Here is a 23,791-nt window from a genome sequence, read left to right on the forward strand (position 1 = left end):
TCAGAAGAAACTAAGTTAAGTAGACAAACAACATGAATCTTGTCCTATAGCTCGAAAAAAAAGTCCAGTAATATGTGTTCACATGTAAATTTCCACTATCTTTGTGTTTTCATGAATGACATCTCACTATAATAGTATGTACTGTTTAAGCTGCATGTAATCAATTTCTAATGCTCTATACTGAGTTAAGACAATGTGGGTAATACTAAATGTAGGCTACTAAACATGCTACAAAACATTTACTGTGGATCGACGTAAATACTGCAACGAACCCTAGTTGCACCAGCATAAAATTTCTAATACAGAAAAGTTTTAAATATATCGTTAAATTGATATTAATTCACCTTTAAATTATTAAAGGTTTTTGCGAGTTTATTCCAGAAGATTTTTACAGTCATAAAAGACAATTAACTTCCATACATTTTTACCTATAACGATCATTTAAAGAAAGATCTGCTCTTGCTGGTAATCAAGATGATTGCTAAAATAAGTAGATATCAGTAGAATGGAAAAGCATCATTTTGTTCTAGTTACTTTTTGGTACGAAGTTTCATTGAAAAATGATGTAATGATTAGAGCATGGACATAGGTCTCAGAAAACCTGAGTTCAGTTCTGTACCCATACAGATAATCCATACAACCTTATTACTGTGTTATTGTGAAGTTGGGGATCAAAACTGTTACCGTATAATAGCAATTTTAGCTAAATAGATTGTCAAATATTCACTTCTGCATTTGAAATTAAATGTATCTATATATTCAAACTAAACTGTGCCTAGGCATTGGTACTTATATGCCTCTGTCTCCAGTAACTTTCTCATTTGAACCAATGAGCACATCCACAGGAATTGTTCAGAGAAGAGTTCAGGGGGTAGCATAGGAAGCAGGACCATTCCTGAGGAGCAGTTCAGAGAAACTTACTCTAGTTGAGAGGGTAACAGAGTACAATAGCAAAATGACTTCATGCCAGAGAACAAGTACTGATATTCTTCATATTGATGCAGACATAGCTTCAAATGTTTAGGAAAGCATATACATATGTAGAGAAACTGAGTTTAAGTATATGTTTGTATACAGCAACTTATAACTATGCAGAGGATGCAGGCTAGTTCCAAAAGCAGGAACTTTACAGCAGCATCTACACAGCACTACACCACATCTAATTGCCTAAGAAACAGGGTTAATTGGGATGCAGTGTGCATGGCTTCTGGGAGCTGTGCTAGTTTCTGTAACCCAGAATTGCACTGTGAATACAGACATACGAGCTCATTCAGATCTAACAATACTTTGGCAAGACTTCATGTCAGTGGCCTGTTTTGCAGACTTTCAGTTGTGTCCCTGTTGTACAATGATACTTACACTGCCAGTGAAATAATTAAACTCAGATGGCAGTGCTTAGTAATAATTGAAAAAAGCAGTGCAAAAGAATTTATAATATAAAAAGAATAAAACATTTTTCTCCCGATACTACTCTTAAATATATATCCCCAGAAGCAGGAATTTTCAGAGTTGTTCAGAGACACAACTTCTGTACAGAGACACAACTTCTGTACAGAGACACAACTTCTTCACCCAAATCTTTAACAACTTCCAAAGAGCTGTGAGATTTTAGGACTTTGCATTTTTCCCTCTTCTATAGGCATAAAAAAAGTCAGGAGGTAAAAAGGTATTTGCTTCCATCAGTGAAATCCCAGAGGAAACATTTGTTTATTTAACCTACACATGACTGATTTATGTATAATATCTATGAGGTTATAACAATAAGTTTAATTAAATGGAAATAAACTGAAGTATAAACTAAACTGTTACAATGTGAGGTAAATGTAACTTCGGTGAATTATTTCATAGAATTCACTGTAAAACGTTATGGGAATACTTTCAATTAGGAGGCTGTAGCTTTATTACTCCTTAGGAAAATAAAAAGTAGGCCTCTTCCACTGTGTCTCTTCATCAGTCCAGATAATGCCTTACTAATGCTTTGTGTACATTATTGTAATACTTTTATTGTATATATTGTAATATTTTTAAATGTACTTTGCTTTTCTATGTAATTTTATCTTAAGTGTTTCCAATAGCAGCCAGTGGATGGCAGATAGGTTTGCTTCATGTCAAAGTGTTCTCCTCCCAGACCCAAATACTAGTAAAATAATTGTTATGAAGGAAAAAATTGAGTTTATATGGGATGTTCTTTAGATCTAGGTATATACTTGTCTAGAATCCAATGCGAGAATGAAATTTTAAATGTTTAATACTTTTAAGGTTGTGGCTTTAAAAGAGAAAGAAGAATAAAAACAGCTTTAACTGGTTTTGTCACAAAATTAAATTTTAAGATGTTAGTATTTAATATACTTGTTGAATGAAATAGTCTTTAAATGAATAAGCATTTGAAAAAGCTGATTTGTTCTAGTGTATTAGCTGATCAGTAAATTTCAATTATATGTGTGATGAAAACCTTCTGAGTAAAAAAGATTGCGTTAATGTCTCCATATATCTTACATTTAAAATGGTAATGCTATCTGATGTTCTTCTTCACTGGTTTCTTTTTCATGAAAATTAATTTGAACTAGCTGATATACTTGAAATGTTGATTCTCCCCGTTGTTTGATGAGCTGTAATTTATAATATTAATAATATTCTAAGTATTTTTATATTTATACTGTTATGTTTAGAGTGAAGACAGGGGAAGTGTGGAGGAGGCATTTATAACTTTTCAGATAGCTTTTGGATTGATAGATAGTTAAATTAGGAGTTTGCAATGGAGACCTCAGTGTCTCACCATAATCTGCTGCCAACAAACCATCATATTCACTGCAGAATATAAACCAAAGGACGGGGGAGAACAGATATACCTTATGTAAAAATAAAACAGCCAAGACAAAACAGATATTTTTTTAGGCGTTTAGACTAAAATATTTGTTTTTTTACCACCTTCCTTTTTCTATTCTACACATGAATAGCAGAAAATGTTGGAAGCAATTTTTCTCATTACAGGAAATTAAAAAGAAAATTTTAAAGTGTTATTGTAACTATTTACTGATTTGATTTTAATTTACTTTCCTTCACAAAGAAATACAATAGAAGACCAAACTTAACGTACCAAGAGAATGATAAAAAATTCCTGCAATTTCTCTTTCATCTTCAAACCACTTTTATGTCCAAGACTTTTACAAGAACTGGAGTAAAATCATAATATCACTTTCAAAGCAGAAATATCTAGAGACATACTTTGAAGTCAACATACCAATATTTAAATGAAATAAAATCCACAGAGGATATCAAATGGACCACAGTCATGAGCTGCTAGTGAAGTATCAATAAAAACCCCACTGTTAGAGTTTATTTATAACACTACTATTACGCATGAGTGATGACCATTCTGTCTTACAGTGGTGAATTGTTCTGATCCTGGCTTTGTGGAAAATGCAATTCGGCATGGACAGCAGAATTATCCTGAAAGTTTCAAATATGGAACAAGTGTGGCATACCACTGCAAAAAGGGATTTTATCTTTTGGGCTCATCTGCTTTGACTTGTAAAGCTAATGGTTTATGGGATAGATCACTACCAAAGTGTTTGTGTAAGTATTCACTCACCCGGATTAACACTAAATCATGATAGATTAAAAAAAAAAAAAAAAGATAAAAAATGTGTAGCTTTGTATAGAGGAACAAAATTGGACTTTAGGATCAGCACATTGCAAATTGTACAGTTCAGGAAGTAACATTAAGAAAAGATGTCAAGATAGTTTAACCATAACAAGTGCAAGGCCCTGCACCTGGGTCAGAGCAATCCCAGGCACAGCTACAGGTTGGCCAGAGAAGAGATTCAGAGCAGCCCTGCGGAGAAGGACTTGGGGGTGTTGGTCGATGAGAAAACGAACATGAGCCGGCTTCAGTGTGCACTCAAAGCCCAGAAAGCCAACCATATCCTGGGCTGCATTAAAAGGAGCGTGACCAGCAGGTCAAAGGAGGTGATCCTGCCCCTTTACTCTGCTCTTGTAAGACCTCACCTGGAGTGTTGTGTGCAGTTCTGGTGTCCTCAACATAAAAAGGACATGGAACTGTTGGAACAAGTCCAGAGAAGGGCCACAAGGATGATCAGGGGACTGGAGCACCTCCCGTATGAAGAGAGGCTGAGAAAGTTGGGGCTGTTCATCCTGGAGAAGAGAAGGCTGCGTGGAGACCTCATAGCAGCCTTCCAGTATCTTAAAGGGGGCCTATAGGGATGCTGGGGAGGGACCCTTCATTAGGGACTGTATTGATAGGACAAGGGGTAACGGGTTAAAACTTAAACAGGGGAAATTTAGATTGGCTAGAAGGAAGAAATTCTTTCCTGTTAGGGTGATGAGGCACTGGAATAGGGGAGGCTGGGAATGCTCCATCCCTGGCAGTGTTTAAGACCAGGTTGGACGAGGCCTTGGGTGATCTGGTTTTGTGTGAGGTGTCCCTGCCCATGGCAGGGGGTTTGGAACTAGATGATCTTAAGGTCCCTTCCAACCCTAACTATTCTATGATTCTATGATTCTATGTCATGCAACTTGTTATTAAAAATGGGCTTAGAGGCAACTATAGAGCTATTATTTCAAATGCCAGAAAGTTAAGATTAATTTCTCCTTTTGGTGTATTGTTGTTTATCTGAAAACAGCCAGGGAAATCTAAAATTATTATTTATATGTTACCATTTAAATTGATAGCCTAAGTCCATCAATGCCTGCCTCAGAGTTGTTGAGTTGGGTATTTTTCAGTGGTACTGAAGCATGTGTGTGAGAATAAATCTGTGAAATGTTGTGATGGAAAATTTTGCTCAAGAGGGTCTTTTCACGACATCCTATTTCTTCCATCACTTTTTCCTCAGAGACAATCTAGTATTCCCTATAATCAATTCAGTGAGCTTTAGATCTCTAGAAAATTACAAAGTCAGTTTGTCTGACTTTCATTTTTTCACTGAGCTATTTTTCTTCTCTGTTCACTATTAATTTTTGACATTAGATTTCTTTATTACTGTGCTATTAAAGGAATTACAATAAATGAAAGTAAACTTTCAATTTCAAATGTATCAGATGATTTTAAAATTTTTGCTTTACAGAATATTGATTCTTTTTCATAGAATTGTTCATTTGGTAAAATTACTTTACTGGTGTAAACATGTGCCTCACTTTCTGTATCTTAGAAAAAACATTATATCTGTGGCCCAGTTCTGTCAGTGATCCTTTACTACTTCCAGGACTGGGGTCTCAGTGTGAAGGAACACTCCTTATTCAAGGGGCGGAAGAGGATGAGGTATCTAAATCACCTAGAACAGCTACCCGTCTTTCCACATGAAGTGTTTCAGAAATTTGATAGCATTTACATGGCTTTCTGATTTTAGGCAGAGCTTGAGGAAATTCATAGTTGTCTATCCCCTTTAGAATAGCAGTTACTGACCTTACTCTGGGAATTATTGTTTGAGGCCATGGGAACTTTCAAATGAGGCTGGGAGGTGCCTAAAATCCTCAGTCATCTCCTGGATTAGCTGCTGATAAATTTCTGCTGATGATCTTGGTCACTGTCTGAATCCTAAATATTATGAGGACAAATTTAAATTTTTTTCCCCAGAGAAAAACTCAGTTTTACTTTGCTCAGTAAATGCAAATTTAAAAGAAGGAGCAAATAGAGTTCTTTCTACGATAAATATCTTTTTATCTGTTCAAATGCAAAGTCTCTCAGAGTCTTTTCAAGTGAGAGACTTTTCCTCTTAAGGCTTAAGATTGCTTTTGGTTGTAGAACAAAATGCTTGGAGAGGTAGGTGAGATAAATTTAGAACCCAAAGTGGACACTATGTTTACCATGAACAATTCTAGTTCAAGAGTGAAAAAGAGTTATGTAAAACTTATTTTCTTTCAGTTTTGTCTCTCTGTACTGAATGACCTAAGTTTTACACAAAACAGCATTCAGGATTTGATTTCTAGTTCACCTTAAGGTGACATGTACTCCCTTATATAACATCTGAACTACTTGTTTGCAAGTTATACTGTACCAAAATTGTTTATCTGATTTTTTCTCAAACAAAATGCGTACATTAACTTCAGCATAAATATAACTACTAATTTACAAAAATGATCAGTAATCCCTTTTCCTCTTGCTCACTGTAGTGCCACACATTGCTATGATGACAGGTTAAGGTGTTTTGTTTCTCTATACTTACTAAACTGCATCTAGTTATTTTACAGATATTATAAAGCTGCTTACCATTATCGTATCTATAATATATAAACAAAATGCAACATTAACCTTGTTCGGTTTCTCCTTTCCCAACCTTAACAGAAATAGTGTGTATTATTTGTAGGGAAGGACAGTGAACAAAAATGAATGATGAAAGAGAGCTCTGTATATTTTCGTGGAAAGGCTAAACTGCATGGGTAGGTTTTACATGTTTATGTTTAATCTAACAAATGACCAGTAAATCATCTGCAGCGACAGCAAAACTGAAGATATGAATCATTTGAGATACAGACAGAAGTTTATGTTTTGTGGAAACAGTCTCATATTTTTCTGTGCTATGAAAGCATCAAATAATATTGTGCTCTTTCCTCTGTTAGCCATTTCTTGTGGACATCCTGGGGTACCTGCCAATGCAGTTCTTTCAGGAGACAAATTTACATATGGCTCCATAATTCACTATTCTTGCACAGCGGGTCGAAGGCTTATAGGAAATTCTACTAGGGAGTGCCAAGAAGACAGCCACTGGAGTGGGACTCTCCCTCACTGTTCAGGTACTTGTACCAAGCATCTTGTCATCCTGTAATTACATAAATAAGATTATTCTCAAGCAATTTTTAACTACAGATATCTGTATATCTAGATACAGTATGCTCTATACCACAGTGTATTATATACCACACTATACAGAAGCCACAAAATCCTATTTACAACATGGTAGAGTGTGCTTAAAGAAGATGCATGTATTAAATTTTATTTTTATGAATACTGTTTTGTGTAAACACAGGTTGTCAAATAGGAAAATGCTGATTAAAAAACACCACAACAAAAGTCGTAGATGTAAATTTCATACATTGTGTTCCACTTTTAACTTACAGTAACTTTATGTAAGAGTTACAGTAAGTCTTATATAACTCTTTAAACTCAATATTCTTTATTAGTGCCACAATGTGCAAATACTAGAAACCTCTGCAATGTTCTTGGTGCTGTCAGGAAGTACAAGAACAGTTTATTCTCCCCTAGACTAACTATGCAAATTCAGAAGCCATAAAACATTGCACAGTTTTGTTGAAGTCAAGAGCTCAGGCAAGGACTGGCTACTAATGACATCCACAGTGTATTAATAGGTTTTGTAAGGGAACACTTACTTAGAGCTGAAAATTTCCTAATGAGAATTTTTTTTTACATGCAAAATTGGCCTTTGATTATCTGAAGCCCACATTTGTCACTTTCACCTTTTTATCCAGTATAAAATGCCAGATCTGAGATTGCACGAATGCTTCAAAATTTTAAGGTCAGAGCCCTCTAGTGCTGATACCCACCATATCCCAACACAAAATAAATTCTTATGCTGGTAGAAGGAGATTTTAATTGCTAATAATTTAGACTTTTCAGATATCAGTCACAAATATAATAGTATTTTTATAGACTAATAGATTCTTAAATCATTAAAGATCATTGTAGTCATCTGCTATGATGGGGAAAATGTATCCAATGTAACTACAACATTGTTGCTGATGCAGAATTGAATTTTCTAAGTTTGAACATGATGTGACACCATCTTGAGAGCAAGGTGATTCCTCAGGAAAAAGAGAAATCTATCTCTGTTGAGCAGTATAGTGTAGAAACTGTTATAACAAAAGGACAACAAATTTGTTGAACTGCTGATAAATGACAGAGGTTCTTCCTGTGTTTGCAACTTTCATATTTTATTTTTATCACATTTTATGCTTAGGTCTATATAGGTCCAAGATAATGCTAAAAAGACATGTCATTTTCATCTTTGGCTTTGGTTTCCCACCCTCACAGTGGAAAAAAAGTGATCGATTGTAACAGAAACAATGCTGTTAACAGTACTGTTTGCAAGAGAATATTTTCACTACTGCTACATTTGCTCATAGCATCTCTTCCAGTGATTTTGTTCTGTTGTGTTTTATAGGAAATAATCCTGGCTACTGTGATGATCCAGGAGTACCAGCTCATGGGTCTAGACTAGGGGATGAGTTCAAAATAAAAAGTCTGCTCCGTTTCTCATGTGAAATGGGTTATCAGCTGAGGGGATCTGCAGAACGAACATGCCTGTTTAACAGTTCCTGGTCCGGTATACAGCCTGTGTGTGAAGGTAGGTGTTGATACTATTGGCATTGTCGTGGTTTAAGACCAGCCACGCAGCTCGCTCTCTCACTCCACCCCCCTTCCTCCCCCCACCTCCTGGAGGGATGGGGAGGATAATCAAAAGAATGTAGCTCCCACGGGTTGAGATAAGAACAGTCCAGTAACTAAGGTATAACACAAAAGACTGCTGCTACCACCAATGATAATAATGATACGGGAAATAACAAAGGAAGAGAGTACAACTGCTCAGCACCCGCCGATTGATACCCAGCCTGATCCCAGCAGGGATCTAGCCCTTCTGGGTAACTCCCTCGGTTCAACATTCCGGGCGTGACATGGTGTGGTATGGAATACCTCTTTGGCTAGTTTGGGTCAGGTGTCCTGTCTCTGCTTCCTCCCGGCTTCCCCTCCTCCCTGGCAGAGCGTAAGACTCAGAAAGTCCTTGGTCAGACTAAAAATTCCTTAGCAACAACTGAAAACATCGGTGTAATCAGCACTGTTCCCAGGCTGAAAGTCAAAAAACACAGCACTGCACCAGCTACTAGGAAGGAGAAAAATGACTGCTCCTGCTGAGCCCAGGACAGGCATTTGTGACACCATTGAATGGCATTTATTAATGGCATTCTATTCTTTAATTAAAAAGAAGTTCTATGCCAGAAATATGCTTTCAAATTGCTCCGCAGAAACTTGATATTAAAGAGTTTGCAAGCAGTTCATTTCTTGCTTGAAAACCTACATCCAAACCTACAAAGTTTTGGAATATATATTTAAGAGGAGGTTGTAATTAATTCTAGTTAAACAAATAATGAGCCTGAAAGTAGAGAACACATACATGAGTTAAATGTAAAATTAAACAAATGCATCTGATTGAAGATATGAAAATGGAGTGATAAGTAAAGCTGTCATCCGTCTTCTAACAATGAAATATTTTCATTTTCTCTATGTAATGTGTGTGAACAGATCATAAAATAATGTTGTATTCTTAACTAAGTATAAATTAATGTCTGTTTCTCCACATAAGTTAGACTGGTTTTTTATGAGATACACTGTACACTAGCTCTTTCAGATAAAATGCGACTGAGAAAGTTTCCAGAAATCACATTTTAGAATGAGATAAAAAATAATAAAAAAATGTGTACACTTTTTATGCACTGTCAGAATTAGAAAGCAGTAATGGAAGACCTTAGATTCAGTTTTAAAATTAATTCCTGTTTTCCAAGATCTTTGAAAAGCTACTTTGTCTAATTGATTGTAGTTGATGGGTTCTGTAGTACCTGTTGTCTGCTATGCTGAATTATAAAATGTAAGTTAGGAAAAAATGGTTTGTTCATTATATTTTTTTCAGCTAGGAATTTTATCACAGTCTCCTCATCTAATAATTGTTCTTTTGCAGTATTCTTCAGCACAGACTACTCTTCTATCAGTGTAGGTATCACCATAAATGTATGAAAATGGCAGTGGGTATATGATCAGTATTTTCAGCAGGAAATTGAAGTTTTTCAATTTTCTGCCCTTGCATGAAGACATTAAGTATAGTAGGACAGCAGCACTCAGTGGCAAATAGCGGTGTTCGATGCTGCTCTTTTTCCTTTCTTTGTCTTTTTGCTTCAACCATCTGAATTCAGACAGAAAAAAAAACCAAACCAAAACACAAAGTCAAAAAAACCTACTTTCAGTTTTTCTCTTCTCCTTCAATGGTTTCCTGTTTACTATGAATAAGCATGAGATTAGGTGAAGAACACCTTTTCAACCCTATAAGTTCAAGTTCCAAACTACTTAATTTTTCTCTTTCGTATTTGAAATTTTCACATTAAAAAAGTGAATGAGACTTCATTAAAACAATTAGGTATTACTCCAAATATCAGTAATACTCAGAGTAATTTTTAATTGGCAAATTGTGTTCATTTTAATGAATCCTATAATCTATAACCATTACATTATAAGCTTCTACACTATTACATTCTAACTATCATGCTGGAGGCCGTCCAGTTGGGATTTCTGGAGGACACCAAGATGAATAAAAAGTTCAGAAAAGTGTCCTTGCTGCAACAAAGGTTAATAGTATCCCATGCTGCCTTAGGAGGGAAGTGATCCTTCCCCTTTACTCAGCACTGGTGAGACAGCAGCTGGAGTGCTGCGTCCAGTTTTGGCTGCCTCACTAGAGCTGTCTCACTAGAGAGACATGGACTTCCTGGAGACAGTTCAGCAAAGGGCTATTAAGTTGAAGAAGGAACTAAAGCATCTGTTCTGTGAAGAAAGGCTGAAAGAGGCTGTTGAGCCTAAGGAAGACAAGGCTCAGGGGAAATCCTATCAACATACAGGAATATCTGAAGTCAGGGTGCACAGAAGATGGCACCACAGGCTCTTTTCAGGACAGGACCAGAGGCAATGTGCACAGGAGATCTTAAATTCAGGAAATACTTTTTTACAGTGAGGATGACTGAGCAGTTGGCACAGGTTGCCCAGAGAGGTGGTGGAGTCTCCATCCTTGGAGACAGTCAAAAGCCATCTGGATATACCAATCAAAAGCCATCTGGATAGACCTCCTAGCAGCCTTCCCGTATCTGAAGAGGGGCTATAGAGATACTGGGGATGGACCATTCATTAGGGACTGTAGTGACGGGACAAGGGTTAATGGATTAAAACTTAAACAGGAGAAGTTTAGATTGGATATAAGGAAGAAATTCTTTACTGTTAGGATGGTGAGGCACTGGAATGGGTTGCCCAGGGAAGTTGTGAATGCTCCATCCCTGGTGGTGTTCAAGGCCAGGTTGGATGAAGCCTTGGGTGGCATGGTTTAGTGTGAGGTGTCCCTGCCCATGGCAGGGGGGTTGGAAGCAGATGATCTTAAGGTCCTTTCCAACCCTAACTGTTCTATGATTCTATATGTTCCTGGGCAACTAGCACTTGGTGATCTTGCTTGTCCAGGTTACCTCCAGAGGTCCTTTCCAATCTCAGCCATTCTGTGATTCTGCCATTCTGTGAGTCACTTAAATAGGAAGATGTAATAAATTCAATTAAGGAAATATGAGGGAATTTAATCAGTAAAATAAGTATTATAAGTAGTTTAAGGATTATTTTATTGTCAGCTACTCTCAAATTACCATTTTGTCAAAAGTAAGTATTTGCAGACTTGTTCTCTGGACATGAATTCTGTAAATCATTGCATCTAAACTTTCTCAATGCAGCTCAGTGTTCCATCTTGACCAGTATCTGCACATGGTCTTTAACTTGGTTTATTCGTGTTAGCATAACAACATAGAATGGTTTGGGTTGGAAAGCATCTCGAAAGATAATTTAGTCCAACATCTCTGCCATGGGCAGCAACATCTTCCAGTAGATAAGGTTGCTCAAAGTCCTACTCAACCTGAAAGATCACAATAAGGTCTCTTCAGAACCTTCTCTTCTCCAGACTGAACAGTCCCAACTCTCTCAGCCTTTCTTCAGAGAGGTGTCCAGCCCTCTGATCATTTTTGTAGCCCTCCTCTGGACCCACTCCAACAGGTCTATGCCTTTCTTGTGCTTCTAGAGCTGGATGCAGTACTCCAGATAGGTTCTCACAAAAGTGGAGTAGAGGGGGGAAATCTTGACCCACGGACCATGCTTCTTTTTTTGCAGCTCAGGGTATAATGACAGCTGGAATTCCTCCAGTTCTCTAAGGAGGAAGGAGCAGCAGAGACAAACTGCTGTGTAGTGACTGTAACTCCCCATCCTCTGTCCCTTGTACAGCACTTGGGCATATAGAGAAGCCTGATATGATAGAATGAAGTTAACTCTGGGAAAGAGGGGAGGAAAGGTGTTGGTTTAATGTCTGTCTTTTTGTCCCTATCCAAGTTTAATTGGCAGTGAATTAAAGGAATTGTTCACAAGTAGCATCTGTTTTGCACTCAGTGGTAATTAGCAAGCATTTTCCCTGTCTTAATCTCAACCCGTGAGATTTGTCATCCTTCCTGCTGAGAAGGGGGCAATGAGTGACTGGCTGGGTAGGCATTTGGTTGTTAGCCAAGGCTAATCCACCGTGATATTCCAAGCCATTAAGTTTAATCATACTTATATTCGATCATATTGTTGTATTAGACAAATCATTTCACTTCACAAGAAACTACACTTGTGCTGTGAGAAGAGTAGAAAGGAGTCACCAGCTCTTGAAAGCTGTGCAAAAGACTGTTGAAATACACCCTTCCAGTCTTAAAACCCACCTCATAACTCCATGGAAGACTGAAGGAAAGAGTTTAATTTAGATGCACTTTTCTTAATAAGTTTTGATTAACCGTATTAACCTCTTAACCTCCTGATAGTTTTATTTTAATTTATTCCTATGGAGTAGTCTGTCCATCAATGGAATGTTATTATATTTCTGCCAGTGACCTGTCTGCTAGCATGATCAAATAAAGATGCCTTACAGAAAAGTTGTTAGAAAAATTCAAAACAAACAAATACTTCTCAGATTGGCTGGTCCATTGGAAAAACAGCCAAACTACTAAACCCTCCCAGAAAAGCAACATGTAGTCAAAGTAAAATGCACGACTATCAAATTTTGGGTGTAACAGGCTGAAACATAGTCATTGTCTTAATGTATAGCCACAGATGCTGAAAAGGTATGAAGGCCAATACAGGATGTATGTACTTTTCTTGATTAAAAAAAGAAATTGTCAGGAAGATCATAGTTTACTGATTATGCATTCTTACAATTGAAAGAAGAGATACTAGAAGACAGGAATAAAACAGAAGAACATGCCCAAAGTCAAACAGAAGCAAGTCTGTCAGAAAGTCCTGATTGACCTTTTTTCTCTCCAGTGACTGTATTGGGAGGAATGGAACAAGCAGTGCAAACTATTTGAATTAGCAATAGAAGAAACAAAACAAATGCAAGTAAAGTGATCATATTAACAAAGAGAATAAAGATACTGATTCAAGAATACACATATTAAACTTTTTCTCACTAACCTTGATGTAGTTTTTTTAAAAAGATGGGCTATTGACCTACTTTTTTTTTTTAATTCTTTTTCCAGTTAGTCAGCTATCATGAAAATGCTGATATATTTTACCCTTTCCTTCACAGCTGTGTCTTGTGGGAACCCTGGCACCCCAGCCAATGGTATGATAATATACACGGATGGAATATTATTCTCCAGCTCAGTTATTTATGCCTGCTGGGAAGGTTACAAAACTTCAGGATTGACTACCAGGCATTGTACTGCTAATGGGACATGGACTGGCACTGCTCCAGACTGCACAGGTCAGAAATGCACTTTCTTCCTCTAAAGCTTTAAGGTAGTAAGCCATCCAGCCTTCCTCCTGAAAATGATTATTTTGTTAGATAAAATAACACATTTCTTTACTGTTAGGGTGGTGAGGCACTGGAATGGGTTGCCCAGGGAAGCTGTGAATGCTTCATCCCTGGTGGTGTTCAAGGCCAGGTTGGATGAAGCCTTGGATGGCATGGTTTAGTGTGAGGTGGCCCTGCCCATGGCAGGGGGGTTGGAACTGGATGATCTTAAGGTCCTATCCAACCCTAACTATTCTATGATTCTATGATTCTTCCTCATTCCTCTCTTTTGTAATACATGGATATTTCATGTAGGTAAAGGTACATGCCCTTTGAAAAATACTAGATGTTTCCAGAACTTTTTTAAGGTGGATACATAGGTATCCAACTTTTTGTATTTATTTATCTTATGAATATCAACATTGAAGTATAGCATTATTCCAAGAATAGGTGTTCCTCTAGAGTTTCCTTTAGCCTAGAATCACATTGCACTGTCAACATTAAGCATAATGTGACAGATCCCACTATGGAGGGAGAAAAAATTCTTGTCAGAACTACCACTAACATAACAGTCTGAAGTAGACCATGGTAGGTACTGTGTTTAAAAAGGTACTGTGTTTAAAAAACATAATATTTGGCCCATACTATTGAAATGCCTCAAAACCACTAATTTTTAACTAAGAATTAAAGATTATGGGTTTAATTTTGTGACAAACATATTGATCAAAATTTTTCGTTTGTGCACTACAAAAAAAGGACATTAGCTATATGTAGTCCAGTGTTTCATTCCATGTTTATTGAAAAAATCCTACCTTTTTTTCTTTTCCTCGCTAGTGATCAGCTGTGGAGATCCAGGTGGATTAGCAAATGGAATTCAGTTTGGAAATGATTTTACCTTTAATAAGACAGTCAGCTATCAGTGCAATCCAGGATACTTGATGGAGCCTGCCAGTTCATCTACTATGCGTTGTACAAAAGATAGCACTTGGAACCAGAGTAAACCAATTTGCAAAGGTGTGTTTGAACTTAATAGGTTTACAAATACTGTTTTGTATTTTTATAGTTTTGTATATAGGTATATATGTACATATATAGTATATATGTGAAATTCACTAGTCAGTGTCTTAATTTATAAAAAAGTTGTCAAAATATTTTCTGGGACAATTAATATGCAAATGTAATAAAACATTTAGATAAGTATTTCTGTAAAGATTGTATTTATTTTGCACGTATGCTGTACTATAATATTAGTTAGAATAGCAACATTAATGACTACTAGAATGAAATCAGTCTTATATGAAGATTATCACAATGCTCAGTTTGAAACACTAGGAGGGACCTTTTATCTTGGATTAGATGGCCAAAATTCTGTAAAGTAATCCTTTACAGAATTTTGTAGAAGCCAGATTTTCTGTAAAAGATTCCCTTGTTGCAGTAGTGCACTCATAATAAATAGCCAAAAAGATGCTTCACAAATAGCTAATTAGAAGTGGCAACATAAAGGTCATAGGGGGCATGAGGCTGAAAGGCAAATAAGGCAGTCTGGTGAAAATTGTTAGCACTACTAGAGCAGCTGAGGGAGTAAATTTAACAGCCTAGGGTGTCTTCTGCTTGTAAAAGGCCTAGACTGCCAACATATCTAGCACTGCTCTAAGTGATGTCTAAGTCTAGCCTACTAATTACATTTTGGCATCTGTATTTGACTGACCACATTTTCTGTTGTAAAAATAAATGTCTGAGTGATTTTATGGATGTGATTTTTGTTGAAGGAACTGATGTGTAAATATAAACTTGGTCATTCCAGTTTTCATCATTCTGGGCACTCTTTCAGAAGCTGGAAAGCATCAAATATTTTTAAAGAGTCGCAGCCACTGACTACCAAAATGTCAGTGTCTATTGTGTGCTGAAAACCTTAGAAAATGAGTAGGTAAATTTAAAAAAGCCATATTAAGGACTTTAAAAAGTGCTGCAAAATTAGTTCAAAATAAAATCCAAGTTTTAGAATTCTATAATTTAGAATTATAGAATCATAGAAACATATTTATTTAAAGAAATCTTATTTATTGAAAAAAAAAATTACTTAGCTCAGTAGCCTGTTGCCAGTAATAATCAGTAATGAATATGTAGTGAAGAGATTCAGAGCTAGGTAAGCTATATACTCTTCTGGCTTCCAGCAACCTAGAGTTCATGGTCTTCCTGAACCTAGAGGTTGTATTTTTGTATTTCAGTTGGTTTTCTGTCTATTACAGGCTGCTTTGTCAGCACAGGAATGCTTTGTTGGAACTGTACAGTATTAAATTTTTTTATCTTTTTATTTTTAAAAATATGAGTAGATATTATGTTGCGTTCTCCAAAACCCTATAAAGTCTTGAAATTGTGACTTCTCTTTTTTGTGACATAGCTATTACCTGTGGCCCCCCTCCACCAGTACTCTATGGGAAAGTGGAAGGATCTGATTATCGCTGGGGTGCCAGTGTGAGTTACAGCTGTGCAGAAGGCTATCAGCTATCTAACACAGCTATTCTCTCCTGTGAGGGTCGAGGAGTTTGGCGCGGAGACATCCCACAATGTTTGCGTAAGTTTTCAGGCTACAGTTGTGTTGGGCTTCACCAAAGCTACAATCAGTTGCCTCAGCCTATAGTGAGTTTCTCAAAGTATAAAAAGGACTCAGCTAGATCAGATAATTCTCCCTGCTTTTTCCAAAAAGCATATGTTATTATTATGTTGTTGACATTGTTATGAAATTGAGTGGCTGTGCCCATTTAAGGTTATGGTCTTCTTCCTTTCCCCAAAGTCTCCTCCATCCCTTATTGCCCAGTTGGACCCATCACCATTTATTTTCTTTACTGATAATCTTTCTGAATGTTCTGAATTTGACTTGTGGTGAGCATGATTAAATTTTTTCCTTAGACTTTTTCTTTCTTCCCTGTTCCCATTTCCATTAACAGGCGAAAACAAGGATCCTAACCCTTAAGCTCATAGCCTTGATCTTCTTTTTAAATTATTCTTTTCTTATCTGAAGGCGACTACATACCCTCATATCTTGTTTGCATTTGTTTTTCAGCTTCTTCTAAATCTGCCAAATCACCTTTTTCAATGTTTGAAATCTTGTCAGGACTCTGACAAACATTTTTCGTTTCTCTTAATTAGGGCAAAAATTTCCAACCTACTCATCTGAGGGTGACTGACATGAGAACTGGATACACTTTGAAGCATTACAATATAGCATTGTCTGATTTTTAAAATTACTTTGTCATCCAAATATAATCAGCATTTAAGTGTCTCAATTAAAAGGTCTATTTTGCCAGGTTAAATTTTATGCTTATAATAACAGTATCAGTTAATTTTAAAATTCTGTCAAGAATTTATCTGAGCTACAGCTACAGTCCTACACAGATAAATGAACATAGCATTTGCACTTTTCACTATGCCTGACTTGCACATAAAACAATACTTCAGTTGAAGCATGTGCATTCCTTAATAAAATTCCCCCCCCCCTTTTTTTTATTTATTAGCTGTGTTTTGTGGTGATCCTGGTACTCCAGCAGAAGGACGTCTCAATGGAAAAAGTTTCACCTACAGATCTGAAGTTACCTTTCAGTGCAGATCCCCTTTTATTCTAATAGGCTCTTCAAGAAGATTCTGTCAAGCAGATGGTACCTGGAGTGGAATTCAGCCAACATGCATTGGTAATAACTAGGACTACTTTTGCTGTTTCTACTGAGAATATTCTTGATAAAGTATTACAGTAGCATAAATGTAGCAGTTAGCTTTCCAAATATAGAAAATGTGTATGTAATACGAAAAGAACTAGATAAATAATGTTATATTTGAGTATAAAAATTTCATTATAAGCACAGTCCCAGATGAATTAATTCATAATTTTACATGATTGCTTGTCTGCTGGGAATGCAAAATGTCAATAAGTGCAAGCACATAAATTTGTTCCATGTATTTTTAGAATATTTTAGATGCACAGAAGACTGGCAGATTAAAGACCAGATTCTGCCACTGAAGAGTTACAGGCATTTGTCAGAACCAATCCTAAATAAAAAAAAATTGGAGTTTGTGAAAGTGGTTTTTAAAAGCGTGCAGGGTCTGATCTTTCAAAATTCTGATAAACTGCCAAGTACTATCAGTTTCTCATTGACTTTTAGCATGTTGTGTAAGCAAACTAACGGGGAGAAATGCTGGACACTTGTAACTTCCACTGACATCATCATTTGCTTCAAGTTATTTTGGTGTTAGAATAGAAAAACTGTCTTTGATATTTCTAAACAAACACATTTAGATCTGGATTGTGACCCATTTATATATTTTGCTGTGGCTGAGTTATTGGCTTTGTGGAAGAGCTGGGGTGGGCACACTGAGAAAAGTAAGGAAGTGTGATTATTTGAAGCAGCCTGTGTTTGTAATTTAAGACGTTTACACTCAAAATAATTCTTTCATAATGAATTCAAAACTCCTTCTGCCCATAGTTTTTTATAAACTGGGCAATCCATCTTGCATCTCTGTTTTGTAACAGGAGCAAGGAGGTTTACAAAATCTAAATCTCAGGTCTATTGTAAAGAATCAAATTTGAAAATGCCATAATGACATTTAGATTTACATTTTATATAGCATACTGTAGAAATACACAGAAAATACTTCACTGAAGACATAAGTTTTTTCTGTTATGATATATTTTTATATTACCCTAAAAGTAAAATATTAGATCATCTAAAATATTTACAGGCACTATTGTTAAGCAATTTGAAAGTTAAGATCAGTGAACAATATCTACAACTATGCCTTGAAGTGCCATATGATCAGACGGTGGCAAGCTTTTCTATTTCTGGATAATGAGGATTTCCTTAAAATAGGCCCTAGTTGCATTCTTCATAATGCAGTGTGAGCACAAATGCAGACTTGGTTCCCAAAAGGCAATCACATAGTATAGAAAGATCCATTGGTAGACAGAGTGCTGTCTACCTGGTGTATATGACTGAGCAGCCCCAAAGTGAATATGCTATTAGATTATGGACATTGCTGGATCAAAATTAATTTTGGGCTACCTTAAATTAAACTTATGAAATGGATTGACAGATAATCAGTTATATTCTGTTGGTGTACCTTTTTAGTGGTGGGACTGACTGTCTTTTCACTCTGAAGCAACAACTGAGGTAGTAACCCATTTGAAACATTTTTTTTTGGATGACATAGAAAAAAAATCAAAAATTCAAATATTTTACTTGCTACAAGACAGCAGGTTAGATTTGGGTTTGGGTTTTGAGAGGTTTTTGTGGTTTTTTTAGAAAACTAACTTAGTCGTTAAGCTTTTCTTTGGGAAAGAGGAGAATACTATTTCCCTATATGTTCAATATGCATTGTGAATAGTGGGATATGCTACATATACAAAAGGTTTTAAAAACATAAGCTTAGCAAAAATTAATGCAGTCCTAACTCTAAAGGCTACACTGCCAAAGATACTTGCAAAAATGCCTTAAAATAATGGCAGTATTCTGAAACAAAGTACTGTGACCTGTCTTGGTAACTTAATTGGAAATACAACATATTCCATTAAAAATTCAGTTCTTGTCATCACTAGGCATTGATGAAATTACTTAATCTTTGCCAAAAGTTTTATTCTTTCCATACCATAATAACATCTGTTATGTTTTACATTTCACATTAGATCCAGCTCACAATACGTGTTCAGACCCAGGTACTCCACATTTTGGAATACAAAACAGTTCCAGAGGTTATGAGGTAATTCTTTCTTTTATTTATTAGCTTTCTAAAATTAAGATGCATTTAATAATTACAAATATATTATCTGTAGGCTTAAATGTCTGATGTAAACCTTAGGAAATTTTCACACCTTTTTAATAAAAACTCATGCTTCATTCCAGGTTGGTTTTGTTTTTTTTTTAACTATGCAGCTTAAAGAAAGACCTTGCAACTTTGCAATATATCATATATTCAGTTCTTCAGGAGACTTAAGCAGGGAGGGCAATTTATAAATTGAAAACCTAGTATGATATGACATAATTACTTTGATTTATGATCTTAATTCTTTCATACATTGATGAATAGTCAGTAAATACCTAACAACCAAAGACCTGCCTGATCCAAAGGCCATGTAGCCCTTGACAAAAAATTTAGCAAATGGCTTTACTAAATTAGCAATTCATGTTACATTTTATTCAGTCAGAAAAAATAAAATTATTCTATGCATTGGGTCCAGGTTCTGTTTGATGAATGCCCTTTCTGTAATTTCCAAATTATTAGTTTATGAAGTGACAGAAAAGTGACAGGAAATAAAAGTAGATGCAACAATTACCAATCCACAGTCATTATATGGATTAATTAACCTCATGTGGATAGATTCTTCAGGTAGAAATATTTGTGATTGGATTGCAAAATATTTTCTGTTCGGGTTTCCTGCTCATTTCTAAACCTAAGGCAGCATACTGTTGCGATCAAGTTAGTAGAACTGGTTTTCAAAAAGTCCTTTATGTAAGCTCCTCTGGTTATTGGTACACTCCCTCACCTGTAGTTGTGCTGTCTGTCATTGCTGTAGCTGTCAGCTTTGATCTTCTGCTCCTGCCTGGCTTGAAGATGCTAAGGCACTTCTTCCCTCACCACATTTTGTGGCCTCATCCTTAAGGTGGTTTTTTTTCTAGTAATGGGTACAGTTGCCTTTCTGTCTGTTGTCTCATCTTCACACTGTACCTGTCCGCGTCACTTCAACTCTAATCTTTGCACCTAGTTTGAATAGGGATTTGTTGAGATTTTTTTATTAATTCTTTGGCTCTTCTATCTGTACCACAAGTTTTCTTTAATACCAGAGCTGTGTTGGCAAATTCACTGTACTAGTGTCTGTATAACATAAAGGCTAATTTTCTCATTCACCTGTAAAGGCAGTAGTATGTCTTCATCTGTTCCATATTTAGTCTTTCTCAGGTACATGCTTTCAGTCTCAGAACACTCTCTGGTACAACAAGATGTAGTCATCTCTCCAGTTACTACTGAAGTAGGTTTTGGGGATTTTTTGCCTTATGTGATTAGTGGGTCTTCCTGTTTCTATGACCTAGCCAAGTTTCTATAAATCAACTTTTAACAGTCTTCCCTCATTACAGAAAGGTGTGATGACAGGCAGCAGGCCTTTGAAGGGGTTTTTCCCCTATGTACCAGCATCCTGTCTTGCCCCATTAATTTGTGCCTTTTATGCTTCACTGGGCTGTGACTTTCAAATGGCTTCAATGTTTTGCTTTCAACTATTATACAAAGAGTGCACTGCTTTTATTTTTACTTTTACCTGTAAAATGAGAAATATAACTCAGTAACTACCTTGAACCTAGACATAATTATTTTTCTCTTGGTCTTTTCGATCAGTAAGGAAAGATTTGCAGCTCATCATTACTTACTTATACAAGAATTGGCTATTTCACAAGAAGCAAGATGACTTAGAGTCAAGACCAGCTACACTTTGTGCTCAGCTCTGTTACAGACATGCTGTGTGTCCTTAGCAAGATAGAGAGATTAATATATTTTTTAAAAGTTACAAAGAGATAAGTCTACAAAGCCATCTCAGTGATATGACCTTTAAAAATACCAGTGAATTTCCCAAGCTACTTCAGGAAGAACTGGTGTTGCATTTACTGAGCATCTATCATGATGATAACCTGTTTTTATGTAACTGAGAATATATTTAATGGGTAACCACTTTTGAAGATAGCTTCCTGGTTTTAATGTCCATGGAAGTCCTACTATGGCATTTGGAGTGTAAAGCTATCTGCATTTATATATGTGCAAGCTATTCTACTAAAATGCATTGATCACTTGCAACTTACTTGCATTTGTCCATGTGATATTACTTTATTAATAAGTTGTATTTCAAATAATATTAATTTTGTAATTTTTTAATTATTTCATCCAATCATATTTATTGCTAAGATGTTTGATCCAAATCCAAAGCAATGCTTTACTGGTCAGCCCTGCATGCTTAAATGTGTAGTTGTATTCTGGTTACTTTTGTCAATACTATCAATAAATCCGTTCTGCTAGAACTTGCCACACAACCTCTCTCTCTATTCTATTATGAACAATCTTCATCTCATGCAATTTTCTATCCAGTTTTCATACTTTTTTATTCTCAGTGAAATTCTAAAGAGAGTTTTCTCAGTTATATTACATTTTATTCTTAGATAGGTATCGCAGTTGAACATAGGAAGGCCTTCCATAACATCACTCTGCTAGTTGAACATTTTAAGAAAAACTTTTAAAAGTTTATAGTAACAAATGCACTGTAAGTCTGGAGTTTTCTCTGGCAAATTCATTCATAGATTGAACAGTTCTTTGTAGTTTTTTCTTCTTGTTAAAACCCATGGTTAGTTGACACACACAACGAGAAACCTTTGAACCAGACTTTATGGACAAGTTCTATTGAAGTGTATGCAGTGATGTGCAATAGAAAGAGACATCTATGTCCTTTAGTGTGCTTCTGTCACACTGGTAAACAAATAAGCTGAAGTGTCTGAAGAGCCCTTTTCCATGTTCACAGCCTTGTTAATATTTTTCAACTTCTTTAAAATAATGTTATAAAAGATCAATTGCTCAAACTTTTCATCACCTAAAAAAAAAAAAAAAAGAAAAATGTTTAACTCCAGAAACTGTAAAAAGGGGACATCTTTATTAAAAAAAATGTCTAGTAGCATATCACTGTCTTGATATTTAATTACACATGATGGATGCCTCTTTCTTCTGATATTCTGTTTTGATCCTTAGGTTGGGAGCACAGTCTTTTTCAGATGCAGAAAAGGTTATCATATTCAGGGATCTACCACCCGTTCTTGTCTTGCTAACTTAACGTGGAGTGGCATACAGTCTGAATGCATTCGTAAGTCTGGTTTCTTATCTAATTAGTAAGAACACTGCAATTTTGAAAGAGTTAGAAAGTGATGCATGTGGAAATTCATAATAAATTATGTGCTCCAGAAAACTAAACTTTATTTAATATAGTATTTTAAATGTTTTTGTTTCCTATTCTAAGACTAAAGATGTATTTGAGATATTAAAGTAAGATTTTTCAGATTTTTACTCATGAAGTTCACAATTAATTCTATCAGTTTTGCTCAAAAATGTCTGCCCTCATTAACCCACTGCATTAGCTGCTTTAAATTAATCTAGGGGTTTTTGTGTGTGTTGGATTTATATACAACAAGCAGTGTCCTGAAATATGCATGGGGCTATTTTGTCAGCTAGTATTTTGTGAATCATAAATTAGAATTAACTAAATTCAGGGTTTCGGGGCTATATAGGGGTGTGCAAATGATTAGTGCATTTACAGCTCTGAATGTGTTGGATGACATCAAATAACTATTGCATTAAAATACACTTATCTAAGCTAAAAGTAATTAATTAGAATGACATTAGATTTTTACCCTATTTCAAATCATCTTTGGGTTGTTATAAATGGACATCATGTGGCACAGAGAAAGAAGCATACAAACAACTGTATCTGTTACAATGTACTATGACAAAGCCTTCCTACAGAACGTTTCTTTCAGTAAAAATGTATAATGAATTTATTTAGCACAATAACCACTCTATAGTTTTCAAAACATTGAGTGGAAGTGATGTTTGAAGCTGTGACAGTACCATAATTCACAGAGCCAATCATTGCACTAGTATAGTGGCATGTGATTACATTCAGTTTAACACTTCTCTGTTTGCTATCATCATTTAATTTTGGTGTATTGTTTAAGAAAGTATGATAGTATCATTTCCATCTTCCCACAATAAAACTATATTCTGAGTGTTAGTTTACAAGTAATAGTTACTTAACATTTCTAAAAGGTGTACCAAGTTCATATAATGAAAGGGAGTAAATTGAAATGCTTTTTTTTTTAAATGGTATGCTCTAAGATCCTATGAAAACTGTTTACCACTACTTTTGCTAACTCTAAAAAACCCTTTGCAGCTCATGCTTGCAGGCAGCCAGAGACACCAGCACACGTAGATGTGAAAGCAATAGATCTTCCTACTTTAGGGTATACTTTGGTGTATACCTGTCAGCCAGGATTTTTTCTTGCTGGTGGATCAGAGCATCGGACATGTAAACCAGATATGAAATGGACAGGAAAATCACCTATTTGTAAAAGTAAGTAAATACTCAAGTGATTTGTTGGGCCCAATTTTGTTTGATTTAATTTTCCCTGACATTTTTA

General features: G+C 35.8%; 1 protein-coding gene across 1 annotated transcript in view; it reads left to right on the plus strand.

Annotated features, from left to right (window-relative positions):
• LOC130606014 (CUB and sushi domain-containing protein 1) overlaps window positions 1-23,791 on the plus strand; it is a gene marked incomplete at its 5' end in the record, with an annotated part of 426,016 nt that overhangs the window by 384,221 nt on the left and 18,004 nt on the right. Inside the window, 10 exons of the mRNA XM_057421927.1 lie at window positions 3,388-3,576; window positions 6,577-6,750; window positions 8,136-8,318; window positions 13,374-13,550; window positions 14,415-14,594; window positions 15,982-16,155; window positions 17,096-17,269; window positions 19,255-19,328; window positions 22,350-22,461; window positions 23,545-23,724. Coding sequence (XP_057277910.1) covers window positions 3,388-3,576; window positions 6,577-6,750; window positions 8,136-8,318; window positions 13,374-13,550; window positions 14,415-14,594; window positions 15,982-16,155; window positions 17,096-17,269; window positions 19,255-19,328; window positions 22,350-22,461; window positions 23,545-23,724 — 1,617 coding nt within the window. The remainder of the gene's footprint in view (window positions 1-3,387; window positions 3,577-6,576; window positions 6,751-8,135; window positions 8,319-13,373; window positions 13,551-14,414; window positions 14,595-15,981; window positions 16,156-17,095; window positions 17,270-19,254; window positions 19,329-22,349; window positions 22,462-23,544; window positions 23,725-23,791) is intronic.

The sequence above is a fragment of the Pezoporus wallicus genome, unplaced genomic scaffold (assembly GCF_028554395.1).
Source record: "Pezoporus wallicus isolate ANWC-B61680 ecotype Strahan unplaced genomic scaffold, APGP_CSIRO_Pwel_v1 contig_6672, whole genome shotgun sequence".
In the NCBI taxonomy this organism is placed as follows: domain Eukaryota; kingdom Metazoa; phylum Chordata; class Aves; order Psittaciformes; family Psittacidae; genus Pezoporus; species Pezoporus wallicus.